Source organism: Neovison vison, chromosome 1, assembly GCF_020171115.1.
Source record: "Neovison vison isolate M4711 chromosome 1, ASM_NN_V1, whole genome shotgun sequence".
Classification (NCBI taxonomy): domain Eukaryota; kingdom Metazoa; phylum Chordata; class Mammalia; order Carnivora; family Mustelidae; genus Neogale; species Neogale vison.
Window position 1 is genome coordinate 20,862,614 of NC_058091.1, and position 22,401 is coordinate 20,885,014.

The 22,401-nt window shown below is 45.7% G+C and overlaps 1 protein-coding gene across 6 annotated transcripts in view; it reads left to right on the plus strand.

The window, feature by feature from the left end:
* Positions 1 to 4,739, plus strand: part of FYN (FYN proto-oncogene, Src family tyrosine kinase) — a 208,910-nt gene extending 204,171 nt beyond the window's left edge. For all 6 annotated transcript variants that reach the window (XM_044244352.1, XM_044244332.1, XM_044244340.1 and 3 more), the window contains one exon: positions 4,185 to 4,739. In XM_044244352.1, coding sequence (XP_044100287.1) covers positions 4,185 to 4,393 — 209 coding nt within the window. In that variant the 3' untranslated portion in view covers positions 4,394 to 4,739. The remainder of the gene's footprint in view (positions 1 to 4,184) is intronic.
* Positions 4,740 to 22,401: the final 17,662 nt, after the last annotated feature.

A 22,401-nucleotide genomic window follows, 5' to 3' on the forward strand; every position in this document is an offset into this window, starting at 1 on the left:
CAGTGTTTCCCTAAAACGTACCCATAGGCCATGTTTTCAAGCTTCTGCCTTTTCTGTTTCTCTGCCAGCATTACCCCCTATGAAAAAAGAGAAAAAGGAAAAACGTTCCCAAGTGTCCTCCTCCCTCCCTGTCTGCTTCCTTGATAGGAAGTTTGGTAACAAGATTCCTGTCTGGCATCCCCGGGTCCCTCCAGACTCTCCTCTGAGCACTCCGCACTCAGGCTCACGTGTAGCCCCTCCTTGGTCCCCGGCCTTCACCTCCCACGTACTAGGTAAAGCCAGCGTCTTGGGAAAAGTAGCTAAAAGAGGGGAACAAGTTATTTTGGTAACAAAAATATGAAATCATCTAAAAAGAAAAATGAAATAAGCTCATCTTTATGGCAATGTATAGAGTAAAGGCCGTTTTTGCTAAAAAAAAAAAATCTTGGAATTTATCAAATTTGGATTTATCAAAATTCTTATAGCTGAGAATACTATTTCTTTAAATAAGAACACAATCCACTTAATCTGGCTGTTGTTTATAGAGTTAAAACCAGCCTAAGTGAGCCTCGCTCAGAGGGCATCTCCTGACCACACAGCGTGGGGAAGGTGTCGTCCGGGCTTGGCCGTGCGGGCTCTGGCTTAGGACGGCAGGGAGAGAGCTGACCCCATTCACACCGTCAATGTCAGCCGAACGTGCATTGTCTCTTTTCCCACTTTTCTGGCCAAGCTGTCATTGGTATGTTTTGGTTTGGCCCAGGGTGTAGAACTAGTTACATATGGTCCCCATGCCTTGAGGAAGTCTGGAGAGAGAAGGCATGAGAAGAGAAGGAAGAGGAGAAGCAGGGGGAAAGGCAGGCAGGAAAGGAGGCAGAGCAAGACAGTAGTGGGCCTGTGACTGATGGTGTGGGCCTGCTGGGGCCTGCGTGGGTCCCCTGGCTACCTCCGCCCAGGAAGCATGCTGTCTCGGGGGATGCTACATGATAGGGTCAAGTTGCTCTATCTGCTGGGTCTGGGACTTGGGCAGAGCGCTGGAAAAACAGGCCTGACCCAAGTGGCCAATTAAACTTTCCATTGGCAGAGACTGAACTAAGAGTTGAAAAAAAAAATACATGAAATCTTTCCATTTGAGTAGTTTGTTTTTTAATGAAATGAAACATTTACTGACATCAGCTCCACAGAGCAATAGGAGAACGCTTAATTAAACTCCATGCTGCCATTTTGGACAGTCTCAATGCCAGAATAAAGCATTAGAAGGCGTTTGGGGCCCAGAAGGGTAGAGTGGAGGGGAGGTGAAACCCCTTCCAGAAGAGCCTTCCAAGGTTCAGACCTTCTGCCCTTCTTTCCTCCCAGTTCCTACAGGCTCCTGGCAGGGGCGGGACAAGGGGCATTTCTGCAGGTTCGGGTAGCATGGCTTCCGAGATAGGAAACCAAGGCCTGTAGTCAAACACAAAGCGAAGGCTTCAGAGAGTGCCATTCCTCATACGTGAGGACACTGGCTGCCTAACCTTTCTGGGCGAGCTGGAATGTGGTCGCTGCCATCACTCAGGCCACAGCCTCCCAGCCAAAACTCTTGGGCCCGGATGTGCCCGAGAACCAGACTTTTTTCTTTCTTTCTTTCTTTCTTTCTTTTTTTTTTTTAATTTTTATTTTTTAAAGATTTTATTTATTTGTCAGAGAGAGAGAGCACATGCGAGAGCGAGCACAGGCAGACAGAGAGGCAGGCACAGAGAGAGAGAGAGAAGCAGGCTCTCTGCAGAGCAAGGACCCCGATGTGGGACTCCATCCGAGGACACTGGGATCGTGACCTGAGCCGAAGGCAGCCGCTTAACCAACTGAGCCACCCAGGCGACCCGAGAATCAGACTTTTTTAAAAGAACATCCATACTGGGGCGCTGGATGGCTCAGCGGGTTGGTCCTCTGCCTTCGGCTCAGGTCATGGTCTCGGGGTCCTGGGATTGAGCCCCGTGTCGGGCTCTCTGCTCAGCGGGGAGCCTGCTTCCCCCCCTTCCCTCTGCCTACTTGTGATCTCTCTCTCTCTCTTTGTCAAATAAATAAATAAAATCTTTAAAAAAAAAAAGAACATCCATACTGTGCATAGACCAGGTAACATCCTCGAGTCTGAGGCCACACTCCATATTCAAATAAGACATTATCACTTCTATAGCAGTATGTATGAATACATAAAAACAGTAAACAGCCTTGGGTTATATGGCCAAATGAAGTCAGTTCAGACCTGTATTGCTGCCAGGTGAGTTACCAGAACTTTGTGTTTCCAGAGCCTGTTGGGTTTCGGGATGGTGGATAAGGAAATGCTGGTCCCTGTCCCTCACCCAGTTTGTCCAGAGCAGCACAGGACATTCTGCTAGCAGCAGCGTGTTCTTCCTCTTGCTCCCAGCTCCCCACCCTCTCCCAGTTTTCAAAATGAGTCTTCAGCAGTTGGAGGAGGATTTCAGCTAATTAGCCTCAGAGCTGACCCAATACCCAACTGCAGAGGGCACCTGTGAAGTCAGGCAAAGCATGGAGGCAGGGGGCCCATGCCAGTTCCCTAAAGTCCTCTCGCTAAACTAAGGGTCACTCCCAAAACGTGAGCAAGTTTCTGTTGAAATAATCACATCGAAGGCCAACTTCAACACAGCGGGAATAATGATACATGGATTTTATCACAAGAAGTTACAGTGGCAGAGAATAAAAAAGCATCCCAAAAAGGCTCATATACACATGTGACTGACAGCCTGGGAGCCAGGATAAATCCAGTTCCAAAAGTAACAAGAAAACAAAGAGAATGGCAACAGACCCCAAGTCAGGATGGGGTTGTGCTCTGGGCCCAGCTCCTACAGAGTGGAAGGGAGCTGCTACGTGCAGACGCTGTGGTCTTCTGCTGATATCCCTGAGACCTAGGGGAAGACATCTATCTAGGTTTCTGTATGGCTTGAATCCAGGTTCTTGATTTTGTTAATAAGCCAGGCCAGAAGTTGGGGAGGATTCTGGATTACAAGCTTGGGGCTAAGGAACAGCCAAAACATACAAGTGCTTGGCGGGCAGTGGCAGAAGGCAACAGAGCAGGAAAAGGAAGGAGAAGTAGAGAAGAGTGTCTGGCAGTGATTGGGCGAGGGGTCGGGACATTCACCTCACCCCACCTATGGTATTTCCTGCCCTGTCAGGAAGGCCAGCACGCAGGGAGGCCGCCTTCTCCCCCAGAGGTCTCGGGTTTGTGTGGGGCAGCCTGAGGTTTCATCATGAGGCAGCTCCCCCGGAGGGTCACAGAGGTCTCAAATGATAAATGGCCTGTCCAGGGTCATCAGTAAACACGGGCCCTGGAGGCGCCCTGTCTCCCCATCAAAGTCACCAAATCCCGGGGCACCTCGGGGTCACTGGGCCAGACGGTGCCCAGCCATGGGGACACAATAGCAGATCTCAGCTGGTGGGGTAGAAGCTGGCCCGGGTAGAAGCCAAACAAATTTATGAAGTTCAAAGATGAAGTTCATAGATGCTATAAACACGAGATAGTGTATTTTTCATTCCACGGATTACTTTTCTTTTTATTTATTTACTTATTTTTGGTCTGACTCATCTTAGTTTTTGATTGGTTTAATTGAATTGTAATTTACATGCAACAGAATTCAACCATTTTAAGAACACTGCGTTTTGACAAGCAGAAAGGGCCCCACCACCACGCGCAGGATACAGAACAGGAGCTGGCAGATTACCTTGTGTGGGCCAAATCCAGCTCCCACCTGTTTTTGTTTTGTATATTTTTTAAGGGCTATTCAAAATAATACTTTGCGACAGAGATCAGAGGCAGCCCACAAAGCCTCCAGTATTTGCTATCTGACCTTTTACAGCAGAGACTGCTGACCCCTGACCCTTGGCAGCCACTCCCCTCCCCTCGCCCCTGGCAACGACTCATCTGCTTTCTGTCACTGTAGCTTTGCTTTTTCTAGAACTTCACATAAATGAAATCACACAGTCCGTTGCCTTTTGTGTCTGGCTCCTTTCGGGGACGACGCTTTCGAGATTCATCACCCAGCTTTTCCGCATGCAGTGCCTGCTCCTTTCTGAGCCGGGACTGGGGGGCGGCGTCCCACGAAGGGCCGGACTCCCCTACCCCGCCCCGCAACCCTCCCTACCCCCTTGCGGTGCGCAGGCTCGGAGCGGAGGAGAGGGGCGCGGCGGGGCGGCGCACTCACGGCCTTGTCTTGCAGGCATGAACAACCGGGAGGTGCTGGAGCAGGTGGAGCGCGGCTACCGGATGCCCTGCCCGCAGGACTGCCCCATCTCTCTCCACGAGCTCATGATCCACTGCTGGAAAAAGGACCCGGAAGAGCGGCCCACCTTCGAGTACTTGCAGGGCTTCCTGGAAGACTACTTCACCGCCACGGAGCCCCAGTACCAGCCCGGTGAAAACCTGTGAGGCCGGGGTCCGCAGAGAGAGGCCTTCTCGGCGAGGCTTCCCCGCCCCCTCCCCATTAGCTTTCAGTTCCGTAGCCAGCTGCGCGAGCACGGCTCGCCGTCCCGGATCAGATTGCATGTGACTCTGAAGCTGACGAACTTCCATGGCCCTCATTAATGACACTTGTCCCCAAATCCGAACCTCCTCTGTGAAGCATACGAGACAGAACCTTGTTATTTCTCAGACTTTTGGAAAATGCATTGTATCGATGTGATGTAAAAGGCCAAACCTCTGTTCAATGTAAATAGTTACTCCAGTGCCAACGACCCTAGTGCTTTCCTTTTTTTAAAATGCAAATCCTATGTGATTTTAACTGTCTTCACCTGATTCAACTAAAAAAAAAAAAAAAAAGTATTATTTTCCAAAAGTGGCCTCTTTGTCTAAAACAATAAAATTTTTTTTCATGTTTTAACAAAAACCAATCAGGACAGGTGTTTGGGTTTTTTTTTTTTTCTTTTTTATAATATGAATATATATCATATATATGTCCCTGTACATACACCATGTGGGTGCTAACGTGGAGACCATGGCCCACCTGGGCCATAAAGCCTCGGGACCCAGAGTGAGGATTTTACTGCCAAATCAGCATAAAAGCACTGGTATCATTCTGCAAACCAGTGGCCTCCTTTTTGGCTTTTGCAAAGCATGATCCTTTTTCTTTTTTCTTTCTTTTTTTTTTCTTAATTTGGATTGCACTTTTTTGGTTCATGATTGTACCTGTAGATGGCTGTTCCTTTGACTCTTTCCAAGCAGCCCCAGAGCTGAATTCACAAGTTCTGTTTCCAGTATTTGCTTTGTCTTAACTGCGATCTGTTCTTGAAGCCTAAAAGCATATTGAAGCAAGCAAATGGCCAATAACTACCAGGGGAACTGGAAGATGGATACCACACATACTTCTTGTATAAAAATATGAATGCTGAAATGTTTCAAACTTTTTTTATTTAATAAACCTTGTAACCACATTTAAATGGTCTAAAACCCATAGCATTAGAATCATGGCGACCTGCTAAACTTTCTCATGCAACTAAAATTTCTGAGGGTGGGGGTTGGACATTTCCCATTGTAAAATAAGTGTTTTAAACGTTCTGTACTGCTAATGAAATGACTTTCTCTATGTCCAAGAAGTCTCCAGTGGAATAACTATGCACTACTTTACATTTCATGGGGATGCACCAAAAAAAGAAAAAAAGAAAAAAAAATTACATTTTTAGTTGCTGTTTGTACCAACCTTGAATTACATGTTTAACAACAACAAAACAAAAAGCCTATTTCTATTAAGTTTTTAATACTGGGTAGCGACTCTGAAATCTTAATTCCTTTTTTGTTATGATTTATTTGTGAGTTTACATTTTTAAATTGTTTAACTTTCTTAATTTAGTAATTAAAAAGAGAGCATTTTACATTTGAATTTTTTTTTGCTCATTTGTTTAAAGCATGGAAGGTACTCTAGTAATGACATATCTGTTCCACACCAGGTGATAAGGAGTTCTCTGGTCCATTTAACCATTGTACAGTGTCTTGCAAGTGACAGAAACATTCAGAACACTGGGAGTGGGTTCTTCCCCCTAGAAAGGCTGGGCCATTGTTGAGCTATTTCAGAAGATTATTAAAGCAAGCTTAAGCATACTTTCCCGTTTCAATCTATCAGATATCATCTCTAACTGGTATGTTCTGTATTCCACCTGTAGGAGAAAGACAATTACAAGAAGAATCTTTATTGCCCTAGAGCCAGTGTATGTATTTCCCGTGGTCCTCTACCTCAGTCAGGGTGTCACTAGGCAGGGAAACAACCACGTGTGGTAGGAGGGGCAGTGGGTAGACTGCACTATCTGTCCAGGTGCCTGGCTGTGCACTCATTCAGCTGTGGGACCCTCAGCAGCCATCTGGCACCTCTGTTTTGGGTCCCGTCTGTAGAGATGAGGGGGTTGAATGAGATTTGCCATAGGTTCCTACAGATCTAAGATCCTGTAATTTGGAGATCATTGCTGTCATGTGGAGTTATATAAGTAGGAGAGTTTTATTGCCAAATAACCTTTATATTTAGAAAGGGTTTCCAACATTTTTTTTTTTAAGATTTTATTTATCAGAGAGAGAGAGGGAGAGAGAGTGAGCACAGGCAGACAGAATGGCAGGCAGAGGCAGAGGGAGAAGCAGCCTCCCCGCTGCCCACATCGGGCTCCAACATTTTTAAAAAATGGTTGAAACAAAGGGATTTTCTGGTTAACCAAGTCTTTTTGGTATTGTTTTTGGTATTAATGCAATTGCTAAATTGATTTTAAAAAAATCAAACATCTTCAACAATGACTATCACATTAGCGGGCAATTTACTAACATGTTCTAGATATTTTTAAAGATAACTTTGTTTTTCATCTTCACATTTCACTAGGTTGGATAATTTGCAAATATTCTCCAGAGGATTGTTACTTATGTTTCTGACTGGGTCATTCAAAAAAAAAAAAAAAAAGTTACAACCTGCTTTAAACAGAGATTCTTTAAGACAAAATTTGGTTTCTTCAAAGTGTAGCCTTTAACACATCAGTTGAGTTTGTTGTGGATTCTCTCCCTATGAAGCAGAACCAAGGACTTGGTTAACTCCAGAGCAATCTTACAAAATGCTCTTAAACACGGTGGGGCTGTAGGATGAGAGAGTAGCTACAGATACAGAGACATCAGAGGCGTTTTCAGGGTTTTTCTTCCAGAAGCTACTGTGCTGCCCAGAGATATTCCTGAGGTAGACCAGTGGAGGCAAATAAAACTGTCTGCGGGGGTTCCCAACACCTCCAAGAAGCCTCCCTTCCCTCGCCCCCCACCCCGCCCCCCAGGCTGTAGAAGTGTGGAGTGAGGAAACTGAATTCACTGACTAGAAAGATGTCTGGCTAAGAAAGAAAGACACGGGCATACCTCAGAGATAGTTGCAAGTTCCAACCCAAACCACCTCAATAAAGCAAGTCAAATGGAGGCTTTGGTTTCCCAGTGTATAGAAGAGTGATGTTTACGCGATACCGTAGTTTACTAAGTGTGTGAGAAAGAGCATGTCTAAAAAAAAAAAAAAATACATGAACTTAATTTTAAAATATTACTAAGAAATGCTGACTCGCATCTGAGCTCTCAGTGAGCTGTAGTCACTGATCACAGCGCATCAACAAATCGAATAACGAGAACGGATGAAACATCGCGAGAATTAGACGGAGCCCCGCGGAGTGAGCCCCTGTGGTTGGACACCTGGCGCTGAGAGACTTGCCGGACGCAGCGACGCCACAAGCCTTCCACGTGTGAGAAACCCGGTATCGGCGACGTACCGTGCAAGGAGGTATGGCTGTGACCTTAGCCGCAGGTGTTGGTGAGATTTTTTTTTTGTCTTGAGCCTGCTCGTAAGTACTCTCTCTGCTGCTTAGGAGAACGGGTTTCCGGCATTGCTGCACTGCAGAGGGGGACTTCTTAATACACTCTTTCTTTTTATTATTCAAAATCGAATAATAGAGCGACTGGAGAAGACCACTTGACAAAGCTCAGACGCTGAAAATGTGGCAACACGACGGACATTCACCCACGCTCACGGCAGCTCACGATCTCCCAGGCGCTGTGTCCGTGGCGCCCTGGTGGGCTGGGAGGACCCGCGAGCCAGGAGGGGCTGCGGGGCCCCCCCGTGGGTTCGGGCCCCCGGGCGTCGACCGAGCTAATGATGCATGTATTTGGCTCTGACTCGGTCGTGGCGAAGAAAGGTGTATGGGGAGCCAGGCAGCTCCCCCAGAAAACTGAAGGGTATCCATAAACCCTCAAATACAGCCACACTACTGAAGATTTTCTGACAGGTGCCAGAGGGTGTTTACCCGCCTGGAGAAAGACAAGAATCCTCCTGTGGCTAAATCTTGGCACCAGAGGATTTTTCTAGTAGCGTTGGAGCTGCAGAATTTTTATCTGAAATTTCCTCCGGGACCTGAAGAATGTATACTGCACTAATTGGAATGGTTCTTCCAGGAGTCTTGAAAGAAGGTGAGGTTTTCCGCGGTATGCCGAGGGGAACTACAAGGGAGCCTACCTCCGGAGGGATGTCATCTGTCCCTGTGTCAGTGCTCAGGACAAGAGAGCCTTGCTTGTCAGAAGAGGCATTTCCTAACAAGTTATATTTGGATAAAATGGTGTTTGGTCCATTTGTTCCTGAAATGTAGTATAATAGGTTTAGATGGCTTTTGTTGGCTTTCTTATCACTAGATACGATGCTGTGGGGATTCAGTTAGGCTGCCCAAAATATTTGCTGGAAGGAAGAAAGGGAGGGAGAGGGGGGCAAAAAGAGGGGGAAAAAAAGAAGGGAAGAAAAAAATAATCTGGAGGTAGGGAGAAAGGAGCTCAAAAATATCTTATTCTAAAAATGAGACTGGGGTACAGATTTAACGAGTACCATAACGTATGTTTATTTAATTCACAAAAATAGGTGACAACTACAGCAAAGAAAATAATGAAAAATTAGTATCTTTAATATCTTTGAAATCTCAAATAGAACTTCATAATGTATCTATACCTATCTTCCCAGAAACCTTTCATAATAAGTTCCTAAATCATGCCTCATTCTTTTCCCACATGCAAAATATCCAGAATCCTATGGGGGCAGGGGGAGACATGCCTTTATTTTCAAAACTCTAAGGACTGAAAATAAAAATAAGCCTTTTCCCACCTTGGCAGGGACTAGTCCAAGGAGAATGTAATCAGCAACAAATGACTACTCCATCAGCCAGAACGCTGTGCTCTCTTTTGGAATAACTACTACTCCTTGTAATACTGTGTTTAATAATATGACTCTTCTTTTAATGCATCTTTCCTGCCAGACTGTGAGTTCCTTGGACACAGTAACTGCCTAACTGGTTCACCAGTCTTCTCCCCACACCAAGAGCAATGATGAGCTGCTGGTAGACATTGGATGGATGGATGGATGGATGGGTGGATGGATGGTGGCTGAATGGGTCATGGCCACCCAGGGGGTATGATTGACCTGCAAATGCTGCACTGACCTGAGCCAGTGCCAAGCACGCTGGGATATGCTGTGAGCTGCTCCATGTACTCGCCCTGCCCCCTTGCAAATGTGTGGTCGCCAGTCCTCAGTATGGGATTTAAAGACCCAGTCTGGAGCCTGAAGGGAACCCCATTAGTGCTTCCCAAATCTTTGCCCAGAACTCACCCCAACACTAATGGGAATAAACTTGTCTGCCCTGGGACCTGGGGCCTTTCAGGTCTCATTCTAACTTTGTACTTTTATGAAAATTTGATATTCTCCCTAGGATTTATCTTCACATAAATTTATCTTCACATAAAATTATTTTCCCAGACCTTCAGATTGTGCATTGTTAAGCAGACCACAGCTTATAGAATTCCTGGCACACTCGTGCATGACCCAGGGAGAACCTGCATCCTGCTTGAGAATCACAGCATGAAGATATTGTCCATAAAATATTACTATTAACCTAAAAAGAATGTATTTGGGAGAGGTGACATTAACCCCATTAAAATGGATTCTCTTATCTGATTCCCTTTTTTCAGGAAAGCACAGCCCTCTGACTGAGAATGGGACAGAAGACAGGAGGGTTTGATAGTGGGAAGAAGGAAACCATCCTGAGCCACCCAGAAGTCAAAGTCTGGTCGGGTCAACCTGCTGGTCCAAGATGGCAGCCATTGGGAGTAAATAGGATGGAGACATTGGATAAGGAGGAAGAAACAGAGCTGGGATGAGAGGAGTCCTCTGCCAAGGCTATGCAAGGTAGTGGGATAATGGTAGCTAGGACTATGGATATATATAAGAACTCAACATTCATTCCTTCTTCATACAGTTGTTGAGGGCTTATTATGGGCCAGCCTTTGTGCTAGCACTAGAAAGTCAAAAAGATAATGATCCCAGTCCAGTGAGGGTGGACACCCATAGAAGATTGTTGTAACAAGCGCTCCGCAGGGCGCCTCTGTGGCTCGGTTGGTAGAATATGTGACTCTTTTTTTTTCCCCTAAAGATCTTACTATTTTTAACTAATCTCTACACCCAACGTGGGGCTAAAACTTAAAACCCTGAGGGCCAGAGTCATGCACTCAATTGAGCCAGCGAGGCGCCCCTAGAGTGTGAGACTCTTGGTCTCAGTATTGTGAGTTCAAGCCCCACATTGAGGGTAGAGTTTACTTTAAAATATATATATATATGTATTTTAAAATACGTATTTATATATATATATATATCGTCTGCTAGATGATAGCAAAGGATGATAGCAAAAGATGAAAGCTGTCTGGCCCAGAATGGGGAGTGTAGGAAAGGCTTCCTGGAGGAGGTGATGCCTGAACTCGATCTTAAAGGACACATGGAAATAGATTATGTACTGTTTAGTGGTGTTTTCTGCATTTGGATATGTTTCCTTCTGATTCCCAACCCCCGTGAGGGACTGGCATATGTTTTAAATATAGAAGGTGCTCAGCAAATGCATCTAAATGAAGAAAAAACAAACAAACAAATCCAATCTCTCTCTCTTTCTCTCTCTCTCTGTCTCTCTCTCTCACACACACACACACACACAAAACCATATAGGTGCATCAGTTACTCTGATCACTGAGCAGCTAACAAAGAGGATGGTAGATAATACCATAAAAGGAGAGAGAGAAAGGCTTTAGGCAGGTTGTTGGTTCTAGTGTCCCAGCGGGAATGGTACAGTAGTCTGATATCTATTTACAGTGTATGAGAATAAAAAAGTGGCAGATGAAGAGACTTGTCATAGCTCCTCCCCACTCTCTTAACAGCAATGAGCAGGGTGGAGGGGCTGGTCTCCCATTTGTGAACTCTTTGCCAGTCTTCCTTGTCCCCGCCTTCACTAGGCCGTTTTGCCTGAATCCCCACACAGCACGCACACTCACGAAAGAAGATACATAGGGGCAGTTGCAGGATGTCCTCTGGTTGTTTTGTTTTGGAATTTTTTCCCTCTGGTTAATTATCAAGTGCTTGCAGTGTAGTAATCAATGAGTAGCTAATTAGAAACAGGAGAGAATGAAATGGTTATTAGGCAGATAGTGTTTTTAATGAAAACCATACATGTAATCCTGTGGGGAAGTATTACCAAATCGCAAGAGGTTTCATCTTCTTATTTATTTATTTATTTATTTAGGTGGGTCTTTACAAAAGGATTAATTTAAAATCACTCACAAGGGCGCCTGGGTGGCTCAGTGGGTTAGGCCGCTGCCTTCGGCTCAGGTCATGATCTCGGGGTCCTGGGATCGAGTCCCACATCGGGCTCTCTGCTCGGCAGGGGGCCTGCTTCCCTTCCTCTCTGTCTGCCTGCTTGTCTGCCTACCTGTGATCTCTGTCTGTCAAATAAATAAATAAAATCTTTTAAAAAAATAAAATAAAATAAAATCACTCACAAACTAAACCCAGGTATGCGAATCCTTTTGCTCTTAGACGCTTCCCGAGGGGCGAGCCCCAGAACACACCAGGAAACAGAGCCTCTGGAGATGGCCCATGAGCCCAAACCACCCTAACAGAGCCTGGGTCTGCCCCTTCCCAGAGAACGGCGAGGAAATGGTAAGGAAATGGCAGCAGTTGCCTCAAGAATTAGGGAATGAAAAACAATGCTTTCTGGTAAATTAACCATATTACACTGTGCACAGTAAAGTGATGGAAAAACCCTGTTAAAAAATTGAATAATAATTTGCCCACATCATTTATGGAAAATGCATAATTTTCCTACTTCAGTGGACTTCAGTTTGATTTAAAATATGAACAGCTCCCGCACTGTTCAGCAGAGCGTAATTTGTGAGGTAATTGGGAAGGGGAGAGGAATCAGACAGTAATCAGCGCAATCCTGCGTGAGTCCCTTCACCTCCCTCCTTTCACCTGCAAATTCCAGAAAATATTTGTTTATATGTTCCTGAAGGTCTGGAAGGGAGAGCGTGGGGCATTAATCATTGTCAGAGCGATCACTAAACCACAGCCTCCCCACCCTTCAGAGGGGAAGAGGTGCTTCTCTCGAGTCAGTGTTTTTCTGCTCTAATTCGAGGAAGCACTTGGTTTTTAATAGTAGAGAAAATGGAAATGTAGCAAAGCTATACTTAAAACAGCAAGCCAAGAACAAAAGCAACATGCACGCAGCCAGAGGAGACCTTGCAAGATAAACAGATAAAACAAAAAACCGTGCTTGGCTGGAATTCTGCTTCGGAGTCAAATGCAGAATGGAGAACATTGTTCCAGCTGTAAAGATTTTGCATTCTACAGTATTTGAAATGAAAGTCCTCGTGTAATGCCCCCAGCCCCTCAGAAGCCGTGCTGCGGCTGTGAATGCTGATATTTGGGCACGACTTGATGGAGGTGTTCAGAACCAGAGTGCTCAGAGGTGGGGTTGGTGCCCTGAACTGGGCTGTGCACCCCTGTAGCAAGCCCTGTGCTCTCTCCCTTCTCCCCTCCAGCTCCCACCCTCCTACACGGCTCCCCCTCCCCTACTAGAACCATCGAGTTTTTATTTAGACACTCCCACAGTCCGGTCATCCCCATCTCTCCACTAAAGGCCATTCATTACTTGTTTCCTAGTTGTTTCACCTGTTAGAGCTGTGGCTGCTTTGGTTTTGCCTTGTTTGCCTGTCTTGCCCCCTCGATGACCCTGATGGCCCCACAGGGCTGAATCTTGAACTCCACAAAGACCAACACTTCTTAGCTCTTTGGTTAGCCAAAGGGGCCTTTCCCAGTCCTCCTCCCTACTCCTGCCTTCTCTCCCGCCAGCCCCTCCCTGCCAGTGGCCCAGATTTATTGGACACTAGTTTGATTCCTACGTCTCCTACCACTAGCTATAAGTTACCTTTTTGCAAATTAGAAAAAGCTAACCTATCTCCAGACACAGCTGCCATCTGCCAGAAAACTGTTGCTGTAAATACGCCAAGAGATCATGAGAATGGTCCCGCCCGCAAATTGTGTAGTACACAACTGGTTCAGCTGTATGTGACGACCCTAGAGTTGGAAATAATCCGAGCTATCCTGGGAGCCTGTCTGAAAGTCAAAGCCCCAATAGGTCAGTCTTGCCTTTTTAGGACAGGTTGCAATTTCAAAATCTAAGTCTTTCTGTGGCAATCAGGGCAGTTTCTGGAAGAGACAAAGAACCCCCAGGCAGCAGTACTGATGGGCAGATAAAGCTCCAACCACACTGGGTAGATTTTTAGGAAGCCTCAGAGATAGAAAGCTGCTAAATCTGAATGTTCGGGATGCAGGGGAGAGACGGACTTGGCTTATGCTTAGATCAACCGATGCGGCACTGGCTGCTTCATTTCTTGTTGGTTGCTCCGTCTGTTCGCCCCCCCACCCCCACCCCACAGAATGGCTTGATGATACCAGAGGCAGACGCCTGACCAGGAGGAACCAATTCCTTGAGTGGTCACTAGATAGTGGAATGGTTGCCTTGGAGTCAGAACCAAGAACCAAGGGGCTGTGGTGATAGACGCTTGGCCTGCAGGTTAGGTTGGCCCCGTGGGGGAGCCACAGTAAGCAGAGGGAATCGGTGGTTGGACCTCCGGGGCCACCAGAGAGAGTGACTGGGAGTAGCTGCTTTCCACAATCCTTATCTGGAGGTCCAGCTGCACTTCCAGAACACATCTCCTTGAGATCCTCAAACCCGTGCAGTGCGCCATCTTGTCATTGAGTAAATTCAAGGGCGTTTGGGCCCCCGTAGTCCAGCTCCCCTGTTTTGCCAGCCTCGTCTCTCCCTTTTCCTCTCCATCACCTCCGCCCTAGCTCCTGGCTACACTGAACTGCCTGAGATTCCCCAAGCATGCCCTGCTCTGCTCTAGTCTCTTCCCCTGGCCTGGAATGTTCTTTCGCCTTCTCTCCTCATCTCAGCAGTCTCTCTGTCCTTTGAGGCCAAACTCAAACCCTCCCTGCTCGTGAAGCCTCCTGTGATGCCCCAGACACAGGATCACTCTGTCCTAAGAACCCGCTGCTCTTGGCTTCCCACCACTCAGTGACTCCGACAGCACATTTTCCCCTGGCTTCCCCCCTTGCCTCTGCTCACTGAGCGTAGGAACTTGGCACACATCAGGACCTCGGATGTTGCTTTGAATTTAATCCGAGGGTTGGAACCCTAAAACACAATCTGAGTTTCTTCAATCAGGAGTAGGATGCCGATAGAAGACATTGTTCCTTAAAATGGAAATGCATTTAGGGAATGCTGCAGATTAAGGGGATGAAGATCAAAGGGCACATTCTTGGCCAGGAGTTCTGAGTCTTAGAGACCCAAATAAATTGTAGACATTTTATTTCCTGAATTGATTGGAACCATAACACTGGATTTGGTGCTGTAATATAAAACTTTCTGAAACTTTTAGGCTGGCGGAAAGGCTGTGGCCTCCTGACTGTAAGTGTTAGGATTGCTCTTGTCTAAAATTCGAGTGCCCAGGCCAGCAGCTGAGACTGGCTGGTAATCCTGGGAGACTAACTTAGGAGAAGCGTTCCGTGTAGACGAGGGATCTGTGAGCCCTGCTCTTGGCTGGAGTTACAGGCACACGTAGCCTCGTCCTGCCTGGGGACACGCGTCCACTCAGGTTCAAGGCCCCGCGGACCCATGTTGAGAATGGAAAGCCGCTGCTCCTGTGGACAGTGTCTGACATGACGTCGGCCTTTTGCAAATGGATGAGTGTTCCCCGAAGGTGATTTTCCGGGCAGCTGCAGGCTCACAGCTCCTTGGTCTAGGCCCTCAGCCTGGCTGGGCGGGCTTTGCTCTCCTGCTACCTTCCCATCCTGAGGCTTCTCCCTGCCTGACCTGCCCAGCCCAGGTTCCTCCTGACTGGGGGTAGGAAGGAGTTGGGTTCTAGGTTGTGGGATGAGCCAAGACCTTGCTCCTCAGCCAGGTGGAGGGAGGGTCCCAACACCTGAAGCGAAGTCCACGCTCAGATGCTGACCTCTGACCCTTACCGCAGGCTTTCTGCATTAAGCCCCACCTACAACCCACACTTGTCAATCTGCCCGTGAAGGTCCTCAGAAAAGCCATTAAAATGCAAGTTTCTGGGCCCCTCCCCAGACTTGCTGAATCAGGCTTTCTCAGGCAGGAGGCCTGGGAAGTGCCCCTTTCTCCTCTCACCTGCAACCCCCCCATTTCCCCACCCCCCCACCTTCCCCACCCCCCCCCCACCTCCCCCACACTCCCGCAAACACCCCCGCCCCCCAGGGCACTTCTCTCTCCGCCAAGTCACAGCAGGAGCTGATTCATGACACACTTCTCCTTTTAAGTCTCCTTTTAAGTCCCACTTGCCTCAGTTCTGGTCTGGGCAGCCCTGGCAACTACGTCGTGGTCTGCCCCTGCACCAAAGGCTGGTGACCGGAGCACCCCAGAGTGCAGCTGCTCTTAGAGCAACCCTCCAGGTCAGGCCAGCTGGGCTTGGCCTGACTCAACCCCTCAGAAAGTAAGTCCCTGCTGTGATAAGGCCCTGTGACCTGTGGCCAGTTCCTCAAGAGCGGTTGGATGGAGGTGTGGGGAGTAGGGGAGCCCGACTCCCAGCCCACCAGGGTGAGCTGCCAGCTCACAGCGCTTCCCCGCAGGATCTGGGGCTGCAGGATGGTGGGCTTGGCCCTCTGGCCAAGTGCTTCAAGGCGGGGCTGTCCTATTGGATGTAATGAACCTGGCCTCCACTACAGAGGCCCAGAACATCACAAACTTCTAGGGCACAGAGGCCTGTTTTTTGTGCAATGGCCCTGGATTTATAGATGAAACTGATAAAACACACACACACAAAAAACAAAAAACAAACACATTGAAATCTCCTGTAGGCTTTATTCCTGACCCCTACCTCATCCTTTGCCCAATGAGATGTCTCCATGTGGAAAGGTCCTACTTTTTTTTTTTTTTTTTTTTAAAGATTTTATTTATTTGTTAGAGAGAGAGATACAGAGCGCAAGCATAGGCAGACAGAGTGGCAGGCTAGAGGCAGAGGGAGAAGCAGGCTCCCTGCCAAGCAAGGAGCCCGATGTGGGACTCAATCCCAGGACACTGGGATCATGACCTGAGCCCAAGGCAGTCGCTTAACCAACTGAGCCACCCAGGCGTCCCAGGCCCCACTTTTGATTGATATAACTATCTCAAGAGTTTCCCCTTACCCTCCACCCCCACCCCCAGAGAATGGAACCAGATCAGTTGGAGAAGCACGATCTGGGAGAGAGGACTGTGGCAGTTAAGAGGAACTTTCTCCAGAAGCTGAATGACAGTAAAGCTTCCACACCCGATTTGGCTTTCTTAAAACTAAAACACCCTCAAGCAAGTTGTCCTCGGGGAAATCCTATAGTTTTTCTTCTGCCCTGGCTGCTCAAGCTCTTATCCAGGCTCGCTACTTCCTTTCCAGCTCCCTGCTGACTCAGGGAACAAACAGGGTCTGAAATTTTAGTTAAATGCACATTGCTGTGCTCTACTGATCCTGGAGCAAGTTGGCAAGACCCAGAAATCTACATTTTTAAATACATACAATTTCTCTTTTTAATGGCACAAATTCATATGTTGAAGCACTAACCCCCAGTACCTCAGAATGAGACTGACATGGGTCAAACATAATATGTCTTAGATTGTGTCTAAACCTGTAACAACAGATTATGGGCAAAATAACTTCTAAAAAATTTTTAAACAGCTTTACTGAGATGTAATCCATATACCACACAATGCACTCATTTAAAGTGTCCAACTTAATGGCTTTTTGGGTAATCACATGGTTTTATAACCATGACCATAGATGGGGTGCCTGGGTGGCTCAGTGGGTTAAAGCCTCTGCTTTTGGCTCAGGTCATGATCCCAGAGTCCTGGGATGGAGCCCTGCATCGGGCTCTCTGCTCTGTGGGGAACCTGCTTCCTCCTCTCTCTCTGCCTGCCTCTCTGCCTACTTGTGATCTTTGCCTGTCAAATAAGTAAATAAAATCTTAAAAAAAAAAAAAAAAAAAACCATGACCACAGCCAATTTTAGAACATTTTCATTACCCCCCAAAGAAACCACACCCCTTAGCCAGCACTCTCACCATCCCTGCTCATTTCCCTAGTCTTAGGCAACTACTGGTCTACTTTCTATTTCTATAGATCAGCCTATTCTGGATATTGTATTTAAATGGAATCATACAACATGTGTTCATTTGTGACTAGCTTCTTTCACTTGGCATAATATTTTCACATGTTGTACCATTTATTGGTACTTTTGTTTAAGTTTCTTTATTTAAGTAGGCTCTACCCCCAACATGGGGCTCAAACTGAGATCAAGAGTTGCATACTCTTCCGGCTGAGCCAGCCAGACATTCCTATTCATCCTTTTTTTATTGTCAAATAATATCCCATTGTATGAATATACCACATTTTATTTATCAGTTCATCAGTTGACAGACTTTGAGATGTTTCTACTTTTTGCCTATCATGAATAATACTGCTATGAAAATTCATGTACAAGTTTCTGTGTACACCTATTTTTTTAAGATTTTATTTATTTACTTACTTATTTGAGAGAGAGAGAGAGAGCATGAGCAAGGAGAGGAGCAAAGGTAGAGGGATAAGCAGACTCCCCACTGAGCATGGAGGGAACCTGGGGCTCTACCCAGGGCTTAAGGCCAGACTTGACCCCAGGACCCTTAGATCACAACCAGAACCAAAGTCACACTTAACCAAATGAGCCATCCAGGTGCCCCTTACACGTATGTTCTCAATTCTCTTGGGTATATATATATCTAGGAGTGAAATTATTAGATCATATGGTAACTTTATCCCTATCCATTTGAAAATACTAAGTTCTACTCAAATTATTCTTACTCAAATAATAGAGAAGAGATATTCCATTTTTATGGATTAAAACATGTAATACTATTAAGAGGTCAGTTTTCTCTATATTGCTCTATCGAGTCAAGGCAATCCCAGTCAAAATCCCAGCAAGACAATTTAATGGAAATTGACAAACCTCTAAAGTTTATGAGAAATGCAAAACACTTAGAACAGCTAAAACCATTCTGATAAGAATAACAAAGTTGGAGGACTTATACTACCAGAAAAGAAGACATACTATTAAACTATGAGATAGAGTATTAGTGTTTTTATTGGTATTGGGGTAAGGATAAAAAAATAGACCAATGGAACAGAATAGAGACTCCGGAAATAGACCCATACATATATATATAATCATTTAATTTGCAACAAAGGCACAATTATAATCTAACAGGAAAAAGATGGTCTTTTCAATATAATGGTGCCAACTCATTTGCATATCCATGTGGGAAAAAATGAACTTTTACACTTACACCATATGTAAAAATTAATTTGAAGTTTGATCATACTCCTAAATATGAAAGGTAAAATAATAGTTCTTTAGAGGAAAACATAATATCTTCATGATCTTGGAGTAGGCAGAGATTTCTTTAAAAAATTTGAACTATTTAGGGGCACCTGGGTGGCGCAGTGGGTTAAGCCTCTGTCTTCGCTCAGGTCATGATCTCAGGGTCCTAGGATCGAGTCCCACATTGGTCTCTCTGCTCGGCAGGGAGCCTGCTTCCTCCTCTCTCTCTCTCTGCCTGCCTCTCTGTCTACTTGTGATCTCTCTTTGTCAAATAAATAAATAAAAATCTTTAAAAAAATTTTTTTTGAACTATTTAAAAAATAATAATAAAAATAAAGATTTCAACTATTTAAAGTAAAACATGATAAATCCAGATCTTATTAAACATAAGAACTTATATTCATCAGAAACAACATTAAGTAAGTGAATATGCAAGTTCCCAGGCTTGGAGCAGATATTTACATCTATTTTTTTATTTTTTATTTTTAGTATTTTTTTAAAGTCTTATTTATTTATTTGACAGAGAGCATAAGTAGGCAGAGCAGCAGGCAGAGGAAGAGGGAGAAGCAGGCTCCCCACTGAGAAGGAGCCCAATGTGGGACTCGATCCCAGAACCTCGGGATCATGACCTGAGCCAAAGGCAGCCACTTAACCAATCAAGCCACCCAAGCTCCCCACATCTATTTTTTTAAAGATTTATTTATTTTATTTTAGAGAGAGAGCAGTCGTGTGTGGGCAAGTCACAAGCAAGAGAGGTGTGGAGGGAAAGAATCTCAAGCAGACTCCCCACTGAGTGAGGACTCAACTGTATTCTGGGCTCAATCTCACAGTCCTAAGATTATGACCTAAGCAGAAATTTGAGCCACCCAGGTCCCCCAACATCTATTTTTCACAAAGTACTCATACCCAGAATATATCAAGAACTATAAATCTATTTTTAAAAAAAGACAATTCATTTTAAAAATGGGCAAAAGACTTGAACAGGCCCTTCATAAATGAGGACATCTTGGTGGCCAATGAGCATAGGAAAAGGCACCCAACAGTGTCGCTCATCAAGGAAACACAGATTAAAGTCACAGCAGGATAGCAGTGAACAGCCAACAGGGAAAGGGCTGACACTACCAAAATGGGGTGAAAAACAAGTGGAAGGTCATTCATCACCTCTAAGAATATAAATTCATTCCACCACTCTGGAGAACTGGTAAGGTTAAGCATACTCCTGCGACACTATGTTCAAGCAATGCTCAAGCAGTCTGAGCTGTACATTACAGAGAAATTAGTACATACACATGCAAAAAGGCTTGTACATGAACTTTCACAGCAACTTTATTCACCATAGCCCCAAACTGGAAGCAGTCCACATGTTCATCAACACAAGAAAGGATCAGTGAGTTGTGGATAAATAACAGTGGCACGTGTTACATAGCAATAAAAAAGGAAACCATTGATACAAGCCATAAGATGAGCTCAAAATTATCATATGGAATGAAAGAAACCAGACAGAAAGAGGACATTCTATATTATTCCATTTATACAAGATTTAAAAACAAACAGAACTAATCAATGGTAATAGAAACTGGCCTTGTGATTTTCTAGGAGTTGAGGGATACTAACTGAGAGAGGGCACAGAGGAACCTTATGGAGTAAGGAAGTGTTCTGAATCTTGATCATATTGGTGGTTACATTAACCTATACATAAGTCAAAATCCACTGAGCTGTTCATTTCATACTAGAGCACATTACTGAAGGTAAATTGTTCCTTAATAAAAAATAAAATAATTGGGGCACCTGGGTGGCTCAGTTGTTAAGTGTCTGCCTTCGGCTCAGGTCATGATCCCAGGGTCCTGGGATTGAGTCTCGCATGGGGCTCCCTGCTCAGCGGGGAGCCTCCTTCTCCTTCTCCCACTCCCCCAGCTTGTGTTCTCTCTCTATCTCTCTCTGTCAAATAAATAAAATCTTTAAAAAATTTTTAAAAATTAAAAATTTAGTAAAATATAAAATAATTGACAAAGATTGCTCATCTTAAAAGAGATGTTATAAGGACTTAATTTTAAGTCCACTCTAGGGAATAGTTGGAATGTTTTACCTTCTCTGAGCCTCAGTTTGTCCTCTGTAATAGAGATCACACCCACTTCATATATATTAGTCTGATGAAGTAATGTACATAAAATATGTCATTTAAACACTCTTCCTTAGTTTTCCCGCCGGAAAATAGGTATAAAAGTGGTAACTACCTCCCCTAGGAAGGGAATTCTGAGCCAATTCACATAAACCGCTAAGAACAGCGATTCGGTGGCAGAGGGAGGGCAACTGGCTAGCTCAGTCAGCAGAGCATGCGACTTTTGATCTCAGGGTTGTGACTTTGAGTCCCACATTGGGTGTACAGATAGTTTAAAATTAAAATCTTAAAATAAAAGAACAGTGACACGGGAAACTTTCAATATTGACGGTAGCAGTTGTCGCTATTGTCGACGTCATGAATGTGGACCAGATTAACTTCAAGGCCTCACTCAGCCACTGTAGGCATTCCTCTATCGATCAATGAAAGCCAGGAAGACTGGGTGTATGGTCCATGCCTCCTGCATCAGGGCTGAGCTGAAAAAGCAGGTCCCTTGACTCCCTGCCAAGGTCTTTCTACCACCTGCCTGGAAAAAGAAAGAGAGAGAACCACCAGGAAAGTATTAATTCTGCATTACTTTTTATGTGCCTGACCCTCTCTTCTGCCAAAAAAGTTTCTGGGTTCATGAAGAACCATGTGGCCTCCAGCATGGAGTGGGGAGGGGCTCACATCTCCTTTTTAACCCCTGTACATCCTTAGAATGAATCCTACTCCTCCTGATTAGCCCCTGAGCTGCTATTTTCTCTGTTAATTGCATGTATTAAGGCTATTATCCCGATTTTGTTGTTGAGAGAACTGGTAAATGGGGTGACTCAGTGACTTGCCCAAGGTCACACAGCTACTAAATGGGGGAAGCCAGGAACTGAGTGCACAGTGCCTGTTGCCAGGCTCTACTGTCCCAGTCTGTGAGGCCGCCTCCTCTAGGGTTTCGAGGCTGCTGCCTTCGCGGATCACAGATCTCCTCTGCCAAGCACAACTCACGGCATAAAAGACTGTTGCAAGTTTGGACTGGGATGGAGGTTGAGTGCCCGCATTTGACTAGCTGGCTGGCCTGCAGCACCCCCCGCCCAGACTGGGGTTCTGTTCTGCTCCAAAGGCCTCCAGCTGGACACTTTATTTGAACCAATAAAAGGGGTGAGCGGTGTTAAAGCACCCCAGCCTTGCTGCCTGTCACCACAGGAAACTGTGCTCTTTCCAGACCCAGATTTATGTACATCCTACCTAAACTTTATGCAGTGCCTGTCTGCGGCTGAAAGTGATTTACTCACAGGCGCTGGCTCCCAGGAGGCAGCCCTTCAGGAGACCTGGGCTAACCCCGCCCATGTCACGTAAAGACACCACCGACGGGTCAGAGCAATTCTCTGCAGGACCTCGAATCACAGAGGTCTGGGCTGAAGCTTCTCCCAGGCCAGGTGGCTGAGGGGGTCTCCCGTCTGGCTTGGAAACCTGACAACCGTAAAATAGAAGAGGCCCCAGAAGCAGACCTCGCTTGTTTTCATAGATGGCAGCAAACCCAGGGGCCGAATCTTTCCTTTCTTACCGGTACATACCCAGAGAAAGTCTG